Below are 16,536 nucleotides of genomic sequence, written 5' to 3'. Positions count from 1 at the left end.
TTAACATAATGAATTATATGGCTAGTGGTAACTACTTCTAAACTTCCAAAGATCCAATCAACCATGCTTCATGTTGAAATGATGGTATCCTTTGTGCAAAGCAGATGCCACTGTAGCCTACATAAACCCAACCTTACTCCTAATTTTTTTCACATACTGCTTGTGTAGAAAAGTTAGAGGAGTTACTTTCAACTAGTCAATGTTTGGCAGTGTATGCAAATGAGTATGGAAGCTGATCAACATCTAAATGTGTTGACACGATGGCTAAGCTGAATCAAGCACAGCTTGTTTCCAAAGCTAAGCAGGATATATATATAGAGGGAGGCATCTGGATGGTCGACTTGTTATGACTGAAGTGCATTACCCCTCATATACCAGTAGGCGTCAATGTTGGCTTCCAATTTTATTTCAATGTACCTCTTTATTTAGGTTGATGGCATAACATTGAAACAATGACATTGATTCAAACATACCACATTACTATCGACATTGAAACAAGGTCAAATATAATGTCTTATCAAATATGAAATTCAACATAATATCAACCACCCAATATATATATATATATACAGTGCCTTCGGAATGTATTCAGACCCCTTGACTCTTTCCACATTTTGTTATGTTACAGTCTTATTCTAAAATTGACTTGAGATGTTTCTACAACTTGATTGGAGTCCACCTGTGGCAAATTCAATTGATTGGACATGTTTTGGAAAGGCCTGTCTATATAAGGTCCCACAGTTGACAGTGCATGTCAGAGCAAAAACCAAGCCATGAGGTTGAACAAATTGTCCGTAGAGCGCCGAGACAGGATTGTGTCGAGGCACAGATCTGGGAAGGGTACCAAAATATTTCTGCAGCATTGAAGGTCCCCAAGAACACAGTGGCCTCCATCATTCTTGAATGGCAGAAGTTTGGAACCACCAATACTCTTCCTAGAGCTGGCTGCCCGGCCAAACTGAGCAATCGGGGGAGAAGGGCCTTGGTCAGGGAGGTGACCAAGAACCCGATGGTCCCTCTGACAGAGCTCTAGAGTTCCTCTGTGGAGATGGGAGAACCTTCCAGAAGAACAACCATCTCTGCAGCACTCCACCAATCAGGCCTTTGTGGTAGAGTGGCCAGACTGAAGCCACTCCTCAGTAAAAGGCACATGACAGCATGCTTGGAGTTTGCCCGAAAGGCACCTAAAGACTCTCAGACCATGAGAAACAAGATTCTCTGGTCTGATAAAACCAAGATTGAACTCTTTTGCCTGAATGCCAAGCGTCACGTCTGGAGGAAACCTGGCACCATCCCTACGGTGAAGCATGGTGGTGGTAACATCATGCTGTGGGGATGTTTTCCACAATTCTATGTGGAATTTTCAACTCAATTTCAACATATACATAGTTCTGATGATTATGTTGAAATTAGATTGATGTAACAACCTGTTAGTCAGGTTAAGTTAATGTGTTTAGGTTTTACCCTAATTTCAATGTTTACAAAGCTGATTGAAATTAGATGAGAACAGTCCCGGTTGATGATTTTTTTTCAAATATATTTCCACAATATGTTGACAAATTACGTTGAAACAACGTTGATTCAACCAGTGTGTGCCCAGCGGGATGTTACCACTGGACATATGGAGCTGAACAGATAACCTTTTTGATTTGCAGTAGGGGGAATTGCATTGAATCAAATGATTAATGTACAATTATTTAACACCAGTAAGAGAGGGGTGCCCCTAGTGATGTTGATGATGTCAATTATGCCACCACATCAGATGTGGGGTATCACCTTTGGGGTCTGAATTCAGTGGAACAATATTCAATCAAAACTGCGAGATGAGAATTCTTTGATTAGAACTTAGATGTCAACATACAATTCAAATTCTCATCATATAGATGTCACAAAGGTTACATGATTTGGAATGTTTACCGTTACCATGCAAACCTGTTTGTTAGTTCCAATTCTACATTTTTTTATGTAAAATTCTCATTATCAAAATGAAGAAAGCAGGTAAAACATGGTTTCGAGCTTGGTGTTCTTTTTTCTTTGTATGCTGCTTTAGCACCACCGAGACCAAAACCAGAACCAGAACTAGAAATGGAAGAAAACAGCGAAAGATCAAAGAGACTGAATTTATCGAATTGACTGACCTTGGGAAAAACACTTCATTCAATGGATCATGCAAACTATCTAGCACAACAAAGAATGAATCACCTGAGACATTCAAAAAGGACACTCCAACAAGCAGCAAGACCTCAAATAATACCTTGAACAAAGAGTCACCTGGTCACCTTTCTGTTGAGGACTGTAAGGCCCAGCCTTTTTACCCGACCAACCCTTCTCCGCAAAAGGAGAGTCCACTTATTCTCCAGTTTGGTCCATTGCTAGATTACACAGCTGACCATTGGCCATACTTCCCTCCAAACCTCCTGCCCTCACCACCCCTGGAGCAAAACACAACCATGACAGAGGAGATCTTTGGTGATCTCGCCCTGCTCAAGCCTGGTCAGTCCATGGGAGATGCCTGGAACACTTCAGACATTAGGTAAACATCATTACAGCGAATACTGCATTATGGTACTTGTATGATCTTTTAATTTAATGACCCAATAGAATTCAATAGTTCTGATTTCCCTTGAAGACTATGAAAAAGGTAGTCTGGTCCCATACTGTACGATGATAGTTGTCTACAGCACATCCAGTACAGTATGGAACCAGACCAGGAACAAGGTGTTACGTCAGGCTGTGTGTATCCCATAGAGCGGAAGAACCTTGTCGTCTTGAGGTTATGAAGAACCAGACAGGCCTGTGGGGCAGCAGTGTGCAACGCCAGCCTCAGCAGACTTCACCAGGCAATCACCTCAGCCACGCCCTGGGCCAGTATCTGGACTCCATACCATACCGATGACCTCTGACCTCCAGATCCTGACCTCTGATTTCATGAAGGTGCCTGAGGAGACGCTGTTTATAGAGGTGTGGGACCTCGGGGAGGGCGCAGGGGACCATCGCTATAAGGCCAAGTGGGCAATTACCGAGGAGCACGGCATTGTGCTAGACCAGGGCACCTGGCTGCAGAATGATGACAACTGGTGAAACCACACATGAAAGATGTTGGTGAACAATTATCTTCACCTCACGATTCATAAGTGTGAAAACATTAAAATACTTTATTCCGGCATTCCTTTTATTCTTTAATCCCTCCAACTTTGTATCCAGTACTAGAATACTCCTGCAGCTGCATTACTACATGGATGAGTGAAAACTGTAGTTCTGGTAAACAGATGTGATGGAGAAAGAGAAATCAGTGACAGGTGCAGGGATAGGATGAATATATCTGAGCTACACTCTTACTCTGTGCCGACATGCTGTTAGCATATGAGATTAACCACATTTTCCATTGAGCCCAGAATAGGCCATTCCCCCCACAACATTAGCTTTAACCAGGAGCCTAGTTCTAGCACAGATAAGCAACATTTCACAATTGAAATCTCTAGTACTTCTCTCAATTTCTTCTATATATGCCTGTTGTGACATGGCAATTTTTTGAAGAGCGGTGAGGAGAGGTTAACAGTGTCTGTCGGAGGGGTGTGAAAATACTGCAGGGATTGAAGGCTGAAGGCTGGGTTGGGGTGGGCCTTGGGGGACTGTAGAGGGCTAACTAAATAGAACACAAATGTACATTCACAAAAGAAAGAAACAACCTTCTGTGGAAAACGTAAATGAATCAGGTACATATTTATTGAGGCAATCTTAAATAGAAAGTTCAAGTTGGAAATGAGAAATAATGCTCGAGGCATTTCATGTAAACACACACAAGAAAAACAATGCAGCATGAAAGAAACGTAAATATTTACAACATTAAAAAGTACAACAATTTGGCATGAATGTAGTCTGTTTCACCATGTAATCAGACTTTAAAAAATCCCAACATTGACTATAAATAGGTGCACATCAATTACCACGAGATTGGTATAGTGGTTATCAATAAACGGCCAAACTGTAAATTAAATAGCTTTTACAACGGTTCAGACAATTGGCATCCATGGCATGTTGAAAATCAAAAGCATTTAAAATAAAAATAGATAAAAAGGACCTAGCTGCCACCATTGAAAAGAGCTACATCATGACACTACACCCTCCAAGTGGTAGTAGTAGAAAGAGGAGAATCATTTTGCTCACAGACAAAAGAGCACTGTGGTGATTTGGTAACAATCTCTGTCAATCAGCGGTCACACACACATGTATACATTACAATGAGCACCATGAAGATTAAAATAAAGAGGCATAATTGTTTTTATTGTAAACAAAAATGTATGGAAGCATTTAAAAACCTCTTACTAAGGAAACAAGCAAACTGACAAATCCCAATGGATTCGACAATACATTTCATTTGTCATTTTGAGTTCCCTTTGCATTAGTTCCCATGGGTCCTTTAGAAGAGTTTCGGCAGCTGTCGAAGTCTACTTAGGTCCAAGAAATTTCCCATCGACCCTTCTGGTTGAGGACACTCCCTCTGCATTTTTCCAAAAGATGGCCGCTGTTTGGCGCCATTCTCCTTCTCCAAACTGTGTTTGGCGCCGCGGGCCAAAAGCTGCATTTTAGGACGCAAGTCTCTGAGTAGCTGGCTTTGAGAGTCTGCATGCAGTGCCTGGGGGTGGACAGGGTCGGAGTGGGGCAACTCGTTTGTGATGTTTTTCAGAACCAAACCTTTGTGCTCCCACTCTCCTAGTCCTTCTTGTTCCGGTTGAACATGGAACTGTACAATGTATCCCATCTCCGATTGCTCCCCCTCGGCCCTCTCCTCCTCCTCACTCCCGCTCCCCTCCTCTATCAGCCGTATCTCTTCATGTACTTGCGGGTGGCTAAAGACATGTTGTTCGGAGACAGAATACTGCTCTGTCCCATGGCGCTCTTCTCCGTTGGGGGCTTCTCTGAGAGCAGTGTGCAGGGGCTGAACCTGGGACGGGCCCCGGGGGGCTGTTGCCCTCCCCCTACAGAGAGCCTGGAGAGCTGCTGGTCGCTTAGGTATCGGAGGGCGATGGCGTTGGCCTCCAGGCTGAGGTCCACGCTGCCGCCCCACATGCTGGTCCCCATCGACTCTGGGAGGGTCAGTCTGCTGATGACCGCCTCTGGGTTGATGCCGGCCAGGGTACTGGGGAGAAGGAAACGGAAGCTGCATTTTAAATCAAAGTTACAGGAACACCTTCTGCATAATGTAACCTACGTAGCTAAATTATGTCGAGCTTACATGAGAATGAGCAAGAAAGTAAGAGAAACAGCCACTGTAATGGCCCCTATTGTCATGTTAGAATGGCTGTAACCATCATAACGGGTCCATTTCCCACAACTGAAACATCCTCTTGTTATACCATAATACTACTACCTCTATGACCTACGTGCAAAGATGGTCAAGTAAACCTGAAACTTCAAGGCAAACATACCTGGCACTCTCTACAGAGCTGCGCGTGGTCTTGCCCCCGGGGGTCGGCAGAGTCCAGGTCCACGTTGACCCCTAGCTGCTGCAGCTGGCGCAGCGTGGCGTGGAGCACCTGGTCCCTTCCTCCTGGCTGCTGCTCTACTTTGGGCTCCGGCCTCCGGGAGCTGACGGGAACAGGGCTAGGGGATGACTGCTGGGACTGACAGTGGGACACTTGTCTAGGGGACAAGCTGTGTCTCTCTCGCAGTGTGTACGAGGTGCTTCGATCTTCTTCCTCTTTGACCTCCTCGTTCACTGATCCCTGGAGACGGCTGTTCACTTGGCCCTGTGGAAGGATGAAGAACGTCAGATCTTTATTTATAAGCGCTTTTCATATGTTTAGGTCCAAGTGACAGATAGTCAAAGGGATTTCACAGGAGGGAGGCTGGCCACATAACACGTTGTATTAAGCATTTCACTGCAATACTAGGTTCTGTTGAAACATTCTCCAAAAGAAGTATACCAGGATGAAAGACGGTGCAAATACAAATACATAGCCTAATTACTTGGAGCCGTGCTCATAAGTATATTTTTTTTATTCCGCAAATCATGGTCTCCTGTTGACATACATGGAGCAAATAAAAGTCCCTATAAAAGATGACTCTTACCAGTAGATCCTGATAAAACCGCTGATCGTCCTCCACCGCCCTGGGCTCCTGACTCTTGGTGCCGTCCCTCTGTGGAGACTGGGACTGGTAGTACATGCTGGCACTCTCCCCCAACACTGGACTCTGGAAAGAACAGTCTCCAAATGCTGACTGAGTCCTGCAGGAAATGCACAAAAACACATGCTGTTCATACTACGGTTAAAAAAATACTTTACTGAAATGGCCACAAGGTGGCACCAGTGTTCAGATGGTGTTCAGCGGGTGAGCCGTCACAGTTGGTGACAGAAGTGGTATCACACTTCTGACGCCAGTTGTGAGGGCTCACCCTCACGTGCATATTTTCACATCACCCATGTTCTCCTGTGGCTGGGTTTCAGATTGAAAGCTTGGTCTATTCCATTCAATCACTGAAGCCTCGTTCTTGTGAAATGGAGGGAGTAAAATGGTGTAAACTGCCGTTCAGAGTTCTAGGTGGTGAACTACAACCATTACTTTCTTGCATTCTTCCAGTCAATTCAAACTGAGGGCTGGGCCAATGGAAGAAAACAAGCGTTCAGTTTGAAATGCAGCCAACCGTTCTCTTACCTTTGGTGCGTTGACTGGTTGGATGGTGTGCCTGACACCCGTCTCTCTCTGACCCCGCTCTCTTCTTCCGAGCCATCTATGTGCCTGCTGTGGGTAAGGCTGGCACTGCCAGAGCTCCGACTAGAGGAGGCCCTGCTGCCATCGGGAGCGCCAGGCCCTGTGTCGGTGTGCCACTCTGGCTGTGGGCGCTCCTCATCGCGAGCAGGGGCATCGACAGGGACGCCCCAGAACAGACTAGCACCTACACAGCAGGGAGAGATGCAGTTAGTCAACTAAGGGTGCGTTTGTAAATTCACTCTGGCCATCTACTCCGATTTCAGAGCCCTCTCGTCTGAGTGTGCCAGAGCGCAGAATAACTGATGAATTTACGAACTCGTTGAATATGACCAGTGTCAGTAAACGTCAGCAAAAAAACATAATTCAGTTGTTGCCAACAGCACAGTTAGTCAAATAAAGTAAAATGTTATTGGTCACATACACATACAGGTGCAGCTCAATAAATTAGAATATTGTGGAAAAGTTAATTAATTTCAATAATTCAACTGACAAAGTGAAACTCATATATATCGTGGATTAATTACACAAAAAGTGAAATAGTTCAAGGCTGTATTTTTTACAATCTTGATGATTACGGCTTACAGCTCATGAAAACCCCAAATTCAGTATCTCAGAAAATTAGAATATGACATAATACAGACATGTCGGCCTTCTGAAAAGTATGTTCTTGTACATGCAGTCAGTACTTGGTTGGGGCTCCTTATGCATGAATCACTGCATCTATGCGGCGTGGCATGGAGTCTATCAGCCTGTGGCACTGCTGAGGGGTTATGGAAACCCAGGTTGCTTCGATAGCGGCCTTCAGCTCATCTGCATTGTTGGGTCTCGTGTCGCTCATCTTCCTCTTGACAATACCCCATAAATTCTCTATGGGGTTCAGATCAGGCAAGTTTGCTGGCCAATCAAGCACAGTAATCCCATGGTCATTGAACCAGGTATTGGGACCTTTGGCAGTGTGGGCAGGTGCCAAGTCCTGCTGGAAAATGAAATCAGCATCTCCATAAAGCTTGTCAGCAGAAAGGAAGCATGAAGTGCTCTAACATTTCCTGGTAGACGGCTGAGTTGACTTTGGACTTGATGAAACACAGTGGACCAACACCAGAAGATGACATGGCTCCCCAAATCATCACTGACTGTGGAAACTTCACACTGGACTTCAAGCAACTTGGATTCTGTGCCTCTCCACTCTTCCTCCAGACTCTGGGATCTTGATTGCCAAATTAAATGCAAAATGTACTTTAATCTGAAAAGAGGACTTTGGACCACTGAGCGACAGACCAGTTATTTTTCTCCTTAGCCCAGGTAAGACGCTTCTGACGTTGGCTCTGGTTCAGGAGTGGCTTGACACGAGGAATGCGACAGTTGTAGGCCATTTCCTGGATACGTCTGTGCGTGGTGGCTCTTGATGCACTGACTCCTGCCTCAGTCCACTCCTTGACAATCCTCTCAAGGCTCCGGTTATCCCTGTTGCTTGTGCACCTTTTCCTACCACACGTCTTCCTTCCACTCGAATTTCCATGAATATGCTTGGAAACAGCACTCTGTGAACAGCCAGCTTCTTTAGCAATGAATTTTTGATGCTTTCCCTCCTAGTGGAGGTTGTTGATGACTGTCTTCCGCACAACTGTCAAGTCAGCAGGCTTCCCCATGATTGTGAAGCCTACTGAACTGGACAGAGACCATTTAAAGGCTCAGGAAACCTTTGCAGGTGTTTTGAGTTAGTTAGCTGTTTAGAGTGTGACACCTTGAGTCTACAATATTGAACTTTTTCACAATATTCACATTTTGGGGTTTTCATGAGCTGTAAGCCGCAATCATCAAGATTAAAACAAATACAGCCTTGAACTACTTCACTTTTTGTGTAATTAATCCACAATATATATGAGTTTCACTTTGTCAGTTGAATTATTGAAATTACTTAACTTTTCCACAATATTCTAATTTATTGAGCTGCACCTGTATTTAGCAGATGTTATTGCGGGTGTAGTGAAATGCTTGTGTTCCTAGCTCCAACAGTGCAGTAGTATCTAACAACAGTGCAGTAGTATCGAACGCTCTAGATAACCAGCTCTGCTAGGGCAAGTAAAATGGTCAGAGGGAGTTTCTCTCATTTGTATCTGGAAGTAGCTAGCAAGCTAGCCAACTTTAGCCAGTTAGCTTGGGTGCTTGACTGCCGTCGTGAGGAACGCTCGGATCAACCCTACTCCTCGGCCAGAGCGTCCAGTGTGCGCTCTGAACGCTCCGAGAGCGAAACACTGAATTTACAAACGGACAATATCAACGCTCTGAATTTACGCCCAGAACGCAGTCTGGCACTCCAGAGTGAATTTACGAACATACCCGATATGTGTAGTAAGCAAAATGTCTTATCAAGACAGTTACACAACAAAAGAGTAACCATAGGTGTATTGATACTGTGTATTGACACTGGTTAGTCCGAATTCACTTTTTCTATTCAGGAGACCTGGAGAAAAAAAAAGGCCATGTTCTCAGTAGATCGCAAATGAACCATAAAGTGAGAAATACGATTTTCACAGTGCTTGAAGAGACTAGAGCGTCACACGGTCTTGCAAAAACAAGCACAGTTCGAAACGGGAAAGTGATAAGCCTAGAATTGGATCAAAATGCAGTGGATAGACAAACAATGACCAAGATTGCTAGAAGCGGTGATGAATGAGTCCAGTACCTGTGCCAACAGCGATGCTAACACTTCTCTTGGTCTGTTGTCCTGGGGAGGTCTGTGTCTGGATGGCTGCCTGCTCAGTGGATGGAGAGGAGCTCTCTCCTTTCCCTTGGGCCTCAAGTAGCTTCTGGATCTGAAATCAACAGGGTAAGAAAGGTTGAGAACTCCTGTTCTAAAGCTTTAAGATTGTGTAATTTGGTACAGTGTCTGATATCCACAATGACACGGTGAAGCATGGTGGTGGCAGCATCATGCTGTGGGATGTTTTTCAGCGGCAGGGACTGGGAGACCAGTCAGGATCGAGGGAAAGAGGAACGGAGCAAAGTACAGAGAGATCCTTGATGAAAACCTGCTCCAGAGCGCTCAGGACCTCAGACTGGGGCGAAGGTTCACCTTCCAACAGGACAACAACCCTAAGCACACAGCCAAGACAACGCATGAGTGGCTTCGGGACAAGTCTCTGAATGTCCTTGAGTGATCCAGCCAGACCCCGGACTTGAACCCGATTGAACATCTCTGGAGAGACCTGAAAATAGCTGTGGAGCGACGCTCCTGTTTTTGCTTTGTCATTATGGGGTATTGAAAAAACATTTTATCAATTTTAGAATAAGGCTGTAATGTAACAAAATGTGGAAAAGGTCAAGGGATCTGAATACTTTCCGAATGCACTGTAGCTCTCCCACAAGAAGATTCAAAATATGAACCCTTTAAGACTTAGGTACAACAGCCAGAATAAGACAAGTGAAAGTTATTTAGTCTGTAACTGTAATTGGAAAATCCCATTGACTGGCAGAATAAAATCTGGCCCAATCCAGAATCGGGTAAACTACTACTACACAAGACAAATGACAGACACCAAATTCCCAAAACAGATGTTTGGTTTGTCAGTCATCACCAGTCCATGTATGAGCAATACAAATAGAGTGCTGTTCCCATGCTACATAAACATAACCTGCAGTCACCTCACCAAGTGATACACAAACTGTCATTAGGAGAATAGTGGAGAGAATAAGGGGAGTAATTGTCCAATGCGAATGTGGGGTACTGTCCCAACAGTAACAATATCCATAATCTTATGAATGTGAAATTGAGTGAGTACCTAGCCTAGCATCTCATCCGAGTAGTACCTACCTCTCACCTGATTAGTACCTGAGTAGCACCTACCTAGCCTAGCGTCTCACCTGATTAGTACCTGAGTAGCACCTACCTAGCCTAGCCCATGTCTCACCTGTCCTCCCACCAGCTGCAGTAGGGCAGTGTTGAGAGGCAGCAGCTCGATGTCGGTGGCGATGGCTGTCTGGTCAAAGGGGCAGGCCTTGCGGTGCAGCTTGTTCAGGCACATTTTGCAGACGGTGTGTCCACAGCCCAGGCTGATGGGCTTGCGGACACTCTCCTCACAACTGGGTGCAGATGGGACACAGCAGGAATTCCGTCCATTGCGGCGCTTGCACAGGCATTGTAACCCACAGAGGTCTCTAGGGGAAGCACTGTGGCTTCGACAAATGCCTTCCCTTTCAAATAAAGGTCGATCCTTCAGTGTGTTGGTGCGTTGCCACGTAGGGTGTTTTATTTTCAAAACAAAGTGATGCAAAAGATCTGACAAATTCCACTGGAATCAAAACCTCTTCTGAACATCAATTTTCTTCTAAACGTTCAGACATCATGAACATTCAGTATGTGGTATGACCTGAAAGACAAAAGAAAGAGAGAACAGTCAACTACATACACCAAACCCAAATGGCAAACAGATTCATCCTGTGGGAAGAAAAGAACATCCACATTTGCTTAACTACCTAACTATGCTATGACCAGCTAAAAGCAGCAATGGTGCAGCAGATGTTCTGAATTTGATTCACTTGTCTGCCCTTTCAGTAAAGGACAAAACCAGCAGGACGTCAATGAGACTCCCCTGTTGTCTTCACTCTGTGGTCTGGGAGTGTTGGGGTGTCCCCCAGCAGCAGTCGTGTTCACTAAATGCCAGCAGGCTGATGAGTTACTTACAGTGGCTATTTTAAGACCCTTCCTGTGTCCAATAAACAGCGCTCATCTGAAAACAGGAAGTTTGGGGCTTCAATTGGGAGACAGCTTCTTGTTGCTGTATACGAACAGGTTACCGTAACTGAATATCCAAATTTCAGCTGCAGAAGTGAAACCCTAGCCTAGATGTAATACTGCAATTGATGAGTGAGGAGTGGAAAGAAACATAATTTCGACTGTCTCACCACATAACAAAGCATGGAGTTTCACATTATTTGTCACAGCTCTTTATGTAATCACATCCCGAACTATGATTCACTTCATAAGCATGTCTGAGCCTGTAGACAAAACACACTTCTGCTGCTATGTTGCTGTGACCCATTAGCCCGTATCAACTCCCTTTTCTACTAGAATTGATTTGAACATCAAGAACAATATCTAGGATGCCAATACAAAAGTCTGCTGTGTAAACCTCTCTTATACAAGTAGTGCTCTCAAATGCATCGAAACAAGACACAGCCCAACCCCCCCCAAAAAAAAAGACTCACCGCAAGAAGTTATGGATAATATGAAGAAAATGCATCTGGTGCAACATGAGTGGAGAGACAGAGGCTAATCACTCGTTAGTTTGTTGATTCTTTCCAATGTACGAGGTAGTCTACTCCATGATGCTGGTACTGGTTAGCTAGTCTGCAGATAGAAACACTATGCGCCCAGTGCTGCCACTTTCTCACCTGACATGTCACTACAATGAGGAAGAGGTTCTCAGTTGATTTATGCTCCCGCAAGCAAAAACAAACTCAACAAAATTTTAATAAGAATTTGCCTAAAGCCCGCACTTATCCTTGTATCTGGTTCAAGATGGACATGTGTAACATTCAAATTATCTATTTTGTTTGCGTACGTGCCCGTGCCACCGCTGGCCCCGTCACTATGGCATAATTTGGTATTGTGGCCAGTGTCAAAAAAGTCACAACCGATGTCACAGGCAGGTGTCTTCGACCTGAACGAGGATTTCACAGGATGAAAATAGCCAGAGGGGTGGACTCAGTGGGTGAGTTACCAATCAGAGTAGGGCTGTGGCGTAGGTAGCAACACAAGTGTTTCGTATGAAATAGGAGCAGGAAACACCCTCACAGTGGTGCTTTGGTGAGTGGCCCAGGATTTGAGAGTGTTTAGCCTAAGTGCTGGGAATTGGCTGTAACAGGTGACATGTGATGGAACAACAGGGACATTTCCTCAGTCAGTGTCTGACAGAAGGTGGGAAAATACCCTCTTATAAATTCAACTATATACTAATCAACACCGAGAAGAGATACATATCCCTATGTGTTTCTGAGAAGGCTGATAGACATTGAGGTCACTGCCTGGGACGGCTCTGGTTCCACTAGAAATGCAGTAGCAGAAGGCCATCTGTCATTTCCTTTAATGCTTCTGGACAAAACAAAATGGTGTAATAGGTAGGCTGTCTGCACGTGATCTAACAACACAAGACCTAATAGATAGTGAATGTAGTGCAGCCTTGTCCATAAAATACAACTACTTGAAATAGGGCAATTGAGGGAACGGGGATACCAAGTCAGTTGTACAACTGAATGCATTCAACCGAAATGTGTCTTCTGCATTTAACCCAACCCCTCTGAACCCAACCCCTACGTCTCCTGAGTGGCGCAGTGGTCTAAGGCACTGCATCGCAGTGCTAGCTGTGCCACTAGAGATCCTGGTTCGAATCCAGGCTCTGTCGCAGCCGGCCGTGAACCGGGAGACTCATGGGCGGTGCACAATTGGCCTAGCGTTGTCCAGGGTAGGGGAGGGAATGGCCGGCAGGGATGTAGCTCAGTTGATAGAGCATGGTGTTTGCAATGCCAGGGTTGTGGGTTTGATTCCCACGGGGGACCAGTATGAAAAAAAAAAAATTACAAAAAAAAAATATATGTATTCACTAACTGTAAGTCGCTCTGGATAAGAGCGTCTGCTAAATGACTAAACTGTAATGTAAATGAATCAGAGAGGTGCGGGGGGCTGCCTTAATCGACGTCATCGGCGCCCAGGGAGCAGTTGTTGTTGGGGGTTAACTGCCTTGCTCAAGTGCAGAGCGGCAGTTTTGTCCACCTTTATTCTTATTTTTTTGTATTTGCGCATTTTCCCACTAGAGGTTTGTTTCCACCAAACGGATTTGTTGCGGATACAAGGCTGTGTGTGATGACGTAAAGTTAGTTCACATAAAAAACACATTTGCGTTGAAGTTCTCATGTACCGAACATGAGTGTTTCCATTGCATTTTTCACTATATCGATAGTTTTGTCACAAAAACTGTTGCAATAAATGGCAAACTTGTCCAATCTAGTTTTCGTGCATGCTCTCTAGCCGCATGCTCTCTAGACAACAGTTCGCTGATAAAGTGGACACTGGACAGGTTAGGTTATATGATGAGATGGATAAGAGCAAGATCATTTTTATTTGTTAATTGGCAGTGTCGTATCGGGTGAATGGTGGCAATTATTGCTGATAAACAAAGGAGTCCGCTCATACTGAATCTTTGATCATAAGTTTATTCGTATCACAAGCTTTCAGCATGAGTGACAGATGTCATGACATCCGGAGAACGGCGCCTCAGATTGGAATGGCCGTTCTGCCCTTTCATCGTTTAACCCCTACTTATAAACAATGCAAAAAGATGGGCTCCCTCTTCTGGCCAATCACCAGTCTCCCCTGTCTACAACACACTTCCTGTCTGTTGTATGTGGCGTTACACTAAAACATTCCCTCTTGATACTAAAATCAACATTCTTTCAGTTCCACTTAAAAACATTTAACAACGTCATAATCTCAATACACGACATATCCCCCCTTCGAGACGAACAGTCTCGAAAACAAACAGAATAGGATTATGACAAGTAACAATTTATCTTATTGAGTATCTTTAACATTAAACCAAAAACATTCTTCTCTAGAGTGTAAATACCTTTCTATGAAATATGAATAACTGTTTATGAAGTGTGAATACATTACTATGAAATATGAACAAATCTTTATGGAGTGTAAGAGCGAAAAACTGTCCGGCAGCCATCTTTTCAGATATCCATCCATCAATCAAGACAGTAAAATTCTCTCACGGTCCCTCTGCCCCAGGCAACCACCTAGATACTCCAAATAAACTCATAAACCATGTAAATGCATTTGAAACTATGATGCAATTAAATACACATGTAAGCCCCTGCAAACAAAATCCTATCCAAAAAATATCCACTCTAAGGCTGGTCAACCCATTGGACCCTAAAGTGGACCTCTCCCTGCCTAAACTCCCTGTCCCTAAGCATTCACGAAATAAACAAAAACATCTAAGATCCTCACATGTATTCAATAACATCAAACATCATTCTACAAAAATTAATACCTAAGAATATGACACAATTATGTATTACACATGTCTATATTTCATTGCAGACACTGGAATGTAGTCCACTACACTTCATCTCCCCGTAGTCTCCTCTTCCAATGGACTGTTGATGATGGAATCGGAATCTTTCCACACCCTCCTTGTTTCATCTCCTCCAGTCATATTGTCCCTTCATATTGTCCTTGTTTGAGTATTTCAATCTCCACATGTCCCCCAAATGCTTCTGGAAGAAAAGGAAAGACCAAACAGTATCTTTTGCAAAACAACACTTTCAAATTAAACATCAAGATCAACTAAGAATATAAAAATGATATATAAATGATGCATGAATCACATTAACCCACTTCCCCCCTTTGATTCATAAAATCATACCAAAATCACCCTAATATTGGAAGAAAAAAAAAATTGAAAAATGATCAAATAATCAAAAAGGATATTTATCCATTCAGTTCCACTTGTCCATCTTCATCCAGATCAGGAACAGTCAACACCGGCATCTGAGTGTTGTCTCCAGGCATGACTACTCCAACCTATCTCAATATCATAGCTTTCTCAAAGGTCAGTAACAAATTACAAACATCACACAGTGTTATCAAAGCTGCCATTAAATGTAACCCATCACTGCCCCTACTGGCCTACCTGATCTTGCAACCAAGTCTTCTCAGATCTCCCAAACGCATCCCTTATATTCTTCAATGCATATATAACCCTAGTGATAATATCTGAACTATCTGGACTCAAAGTATCTACTAATATTATCAATATGATCTTTCCAAATGTTACACCATACCATGGAAAAAGTCCCCCTTCTCCCTTAGATTTATCCTTCAATGATAGGCTTGAAGACTATGACATGTAGCCATGTCTCTTTTCATCCAATTTCAAATATAGCTTCAGATTTCTGTGTCCGGTGCTACCCCTCTTATAATGGTAGAAACCTCATATGGAAGCTTCAACGTTGACATGTAACAACATCCTGTCTATCCATACGGTAAGAATATATATGCTTTATCACCACAAACCCTCCAAATATCTCTAAAATTCCCCATAGTCACATTGTCAGGCAAAAGCTAATCTTTTACCATCAAAGTCCTGCTCTTCTTACTACCTGGTACATAAAAAGTAACATATTTCTCATTACTACCCTTAAGGTCATGCATACCCAAAGTTATCATATAACATCACAATCTGATATTCCCATAAACATACCCCTTACCTCATATGTTTTATTAGAACAAAAACAACTTTTAGCCCTCAATGGTTACACCTCAAATGCTCCAGGGTTTGCTGTTACCTGAGTTTTCTTCCCATCTAACAAATTCACACAAGTTAATTCACTTAACCCAATAACACCTAACCCTAGGCTTAAACAAATGTTTTGACAACGACATTATTTTATCTGTTACTGATTGTTGCTGATACCACAGTCATGACAAAGCATAAAATTGACACATACTTGATAGAGGTCGAGCGACCGTCTCTAACATGTTTGGTGCTGGAATTCTAACCAGACATGGACCCTCAAGATTCCTCACTGATATTACAGAATGAGCTGCTGGAACCTGCCCATCTATCTCTAATTTTCACAACAGAAGAATCAAACCACTCCCTTTAGTTTCTCTCTCCCCTAACGAGCGGTACTGCAGATACCTCTCCTTGTCTGTCATTAAAATCAAAGACCTCATCCTGTACCTCCATGATAGTATCACTATTTCAGATGAATCTATATTGTTCTCTACTACTATCTGCTCTCCTATTTTAA

At 43.6% G+C, this 16,536-nt stretch overlaps 1 protein-coding gene across 1 annotated transcript; it reads right to left on the bottom strand.

Moving 5' to 3' along the window:
- Positions 1 to 4,818: 4,818 nt before the first annotated feature.
- LOC121565542 (SCL-interrupting locus protein homolog) lies at positions 4,819 to 10,782 on the bottom strand. The gene is made up of 7 exons (XM_045217702.1): positions 10,626 to 10,782; positions 9,401 to 9,530; positions 6,658 to 6,898; positions 6,073 to 6,229; positions 5,568 to 5,750; positions 5,430 to 5,500; positions 4,819 to 5,140 (listed from the first exon to the last, which is right to left on the bottom strand). Exons 1-7 carry the CDS (start codon positions 10,737 to 10,739, stop codon positions 4,819 to 4,821), a joined length of 1,218 nt encoding a protein of 405 aa, XP_045073637.1. The 5' UTR covers positions 10,740 to 10,782.
- Positions 10,783 to 16,536: the final 5,754 nt, after the last annotated feature.

Source organism: Coregonus clupeaformis, unplaced genomic scaffold (genome assembly GCF_020615455.1).
Source record: "Coregonus clupeaformis isolate EN_2021a unplaced genomic scaffold, ASM2061545v1 scaf1189, whole genome shotgun sequence".
NCBI classification, from domain to species: Eukaryota; Metazoa; Chordata; class Actinopteri; order Salmoniformes; family Salmonidae; genus Coregonus; species Coregonus clupeaformis.
This window is presented reverse-complemented; position numbering and strand designations above follow the sequence as displayed.

Coding starts and splice junctions, on each gene's coding strand:
- LOC121565542 (XM_045217702.1), bottom strand. CDS start 10,739: ATGTGCCTGAACAAGCTGCACCGCAAGGCCTGCCCCTTTGACCAGACA. Junction 5,751..6,072: donor GGTTTTATCAGGATCTACTG/GTAAGAGTCATC, acceptor ATCCTTCCACAG/GGCCAAGTGAACAGCCGTCT. Junction 5,141..5,429: donor AGCTCTGTAGAGAGTGCCAG/GTATGTTTGCCT, acceptor CCTTCTCCCCAG/TACCCTGGCCGGCATCAACC.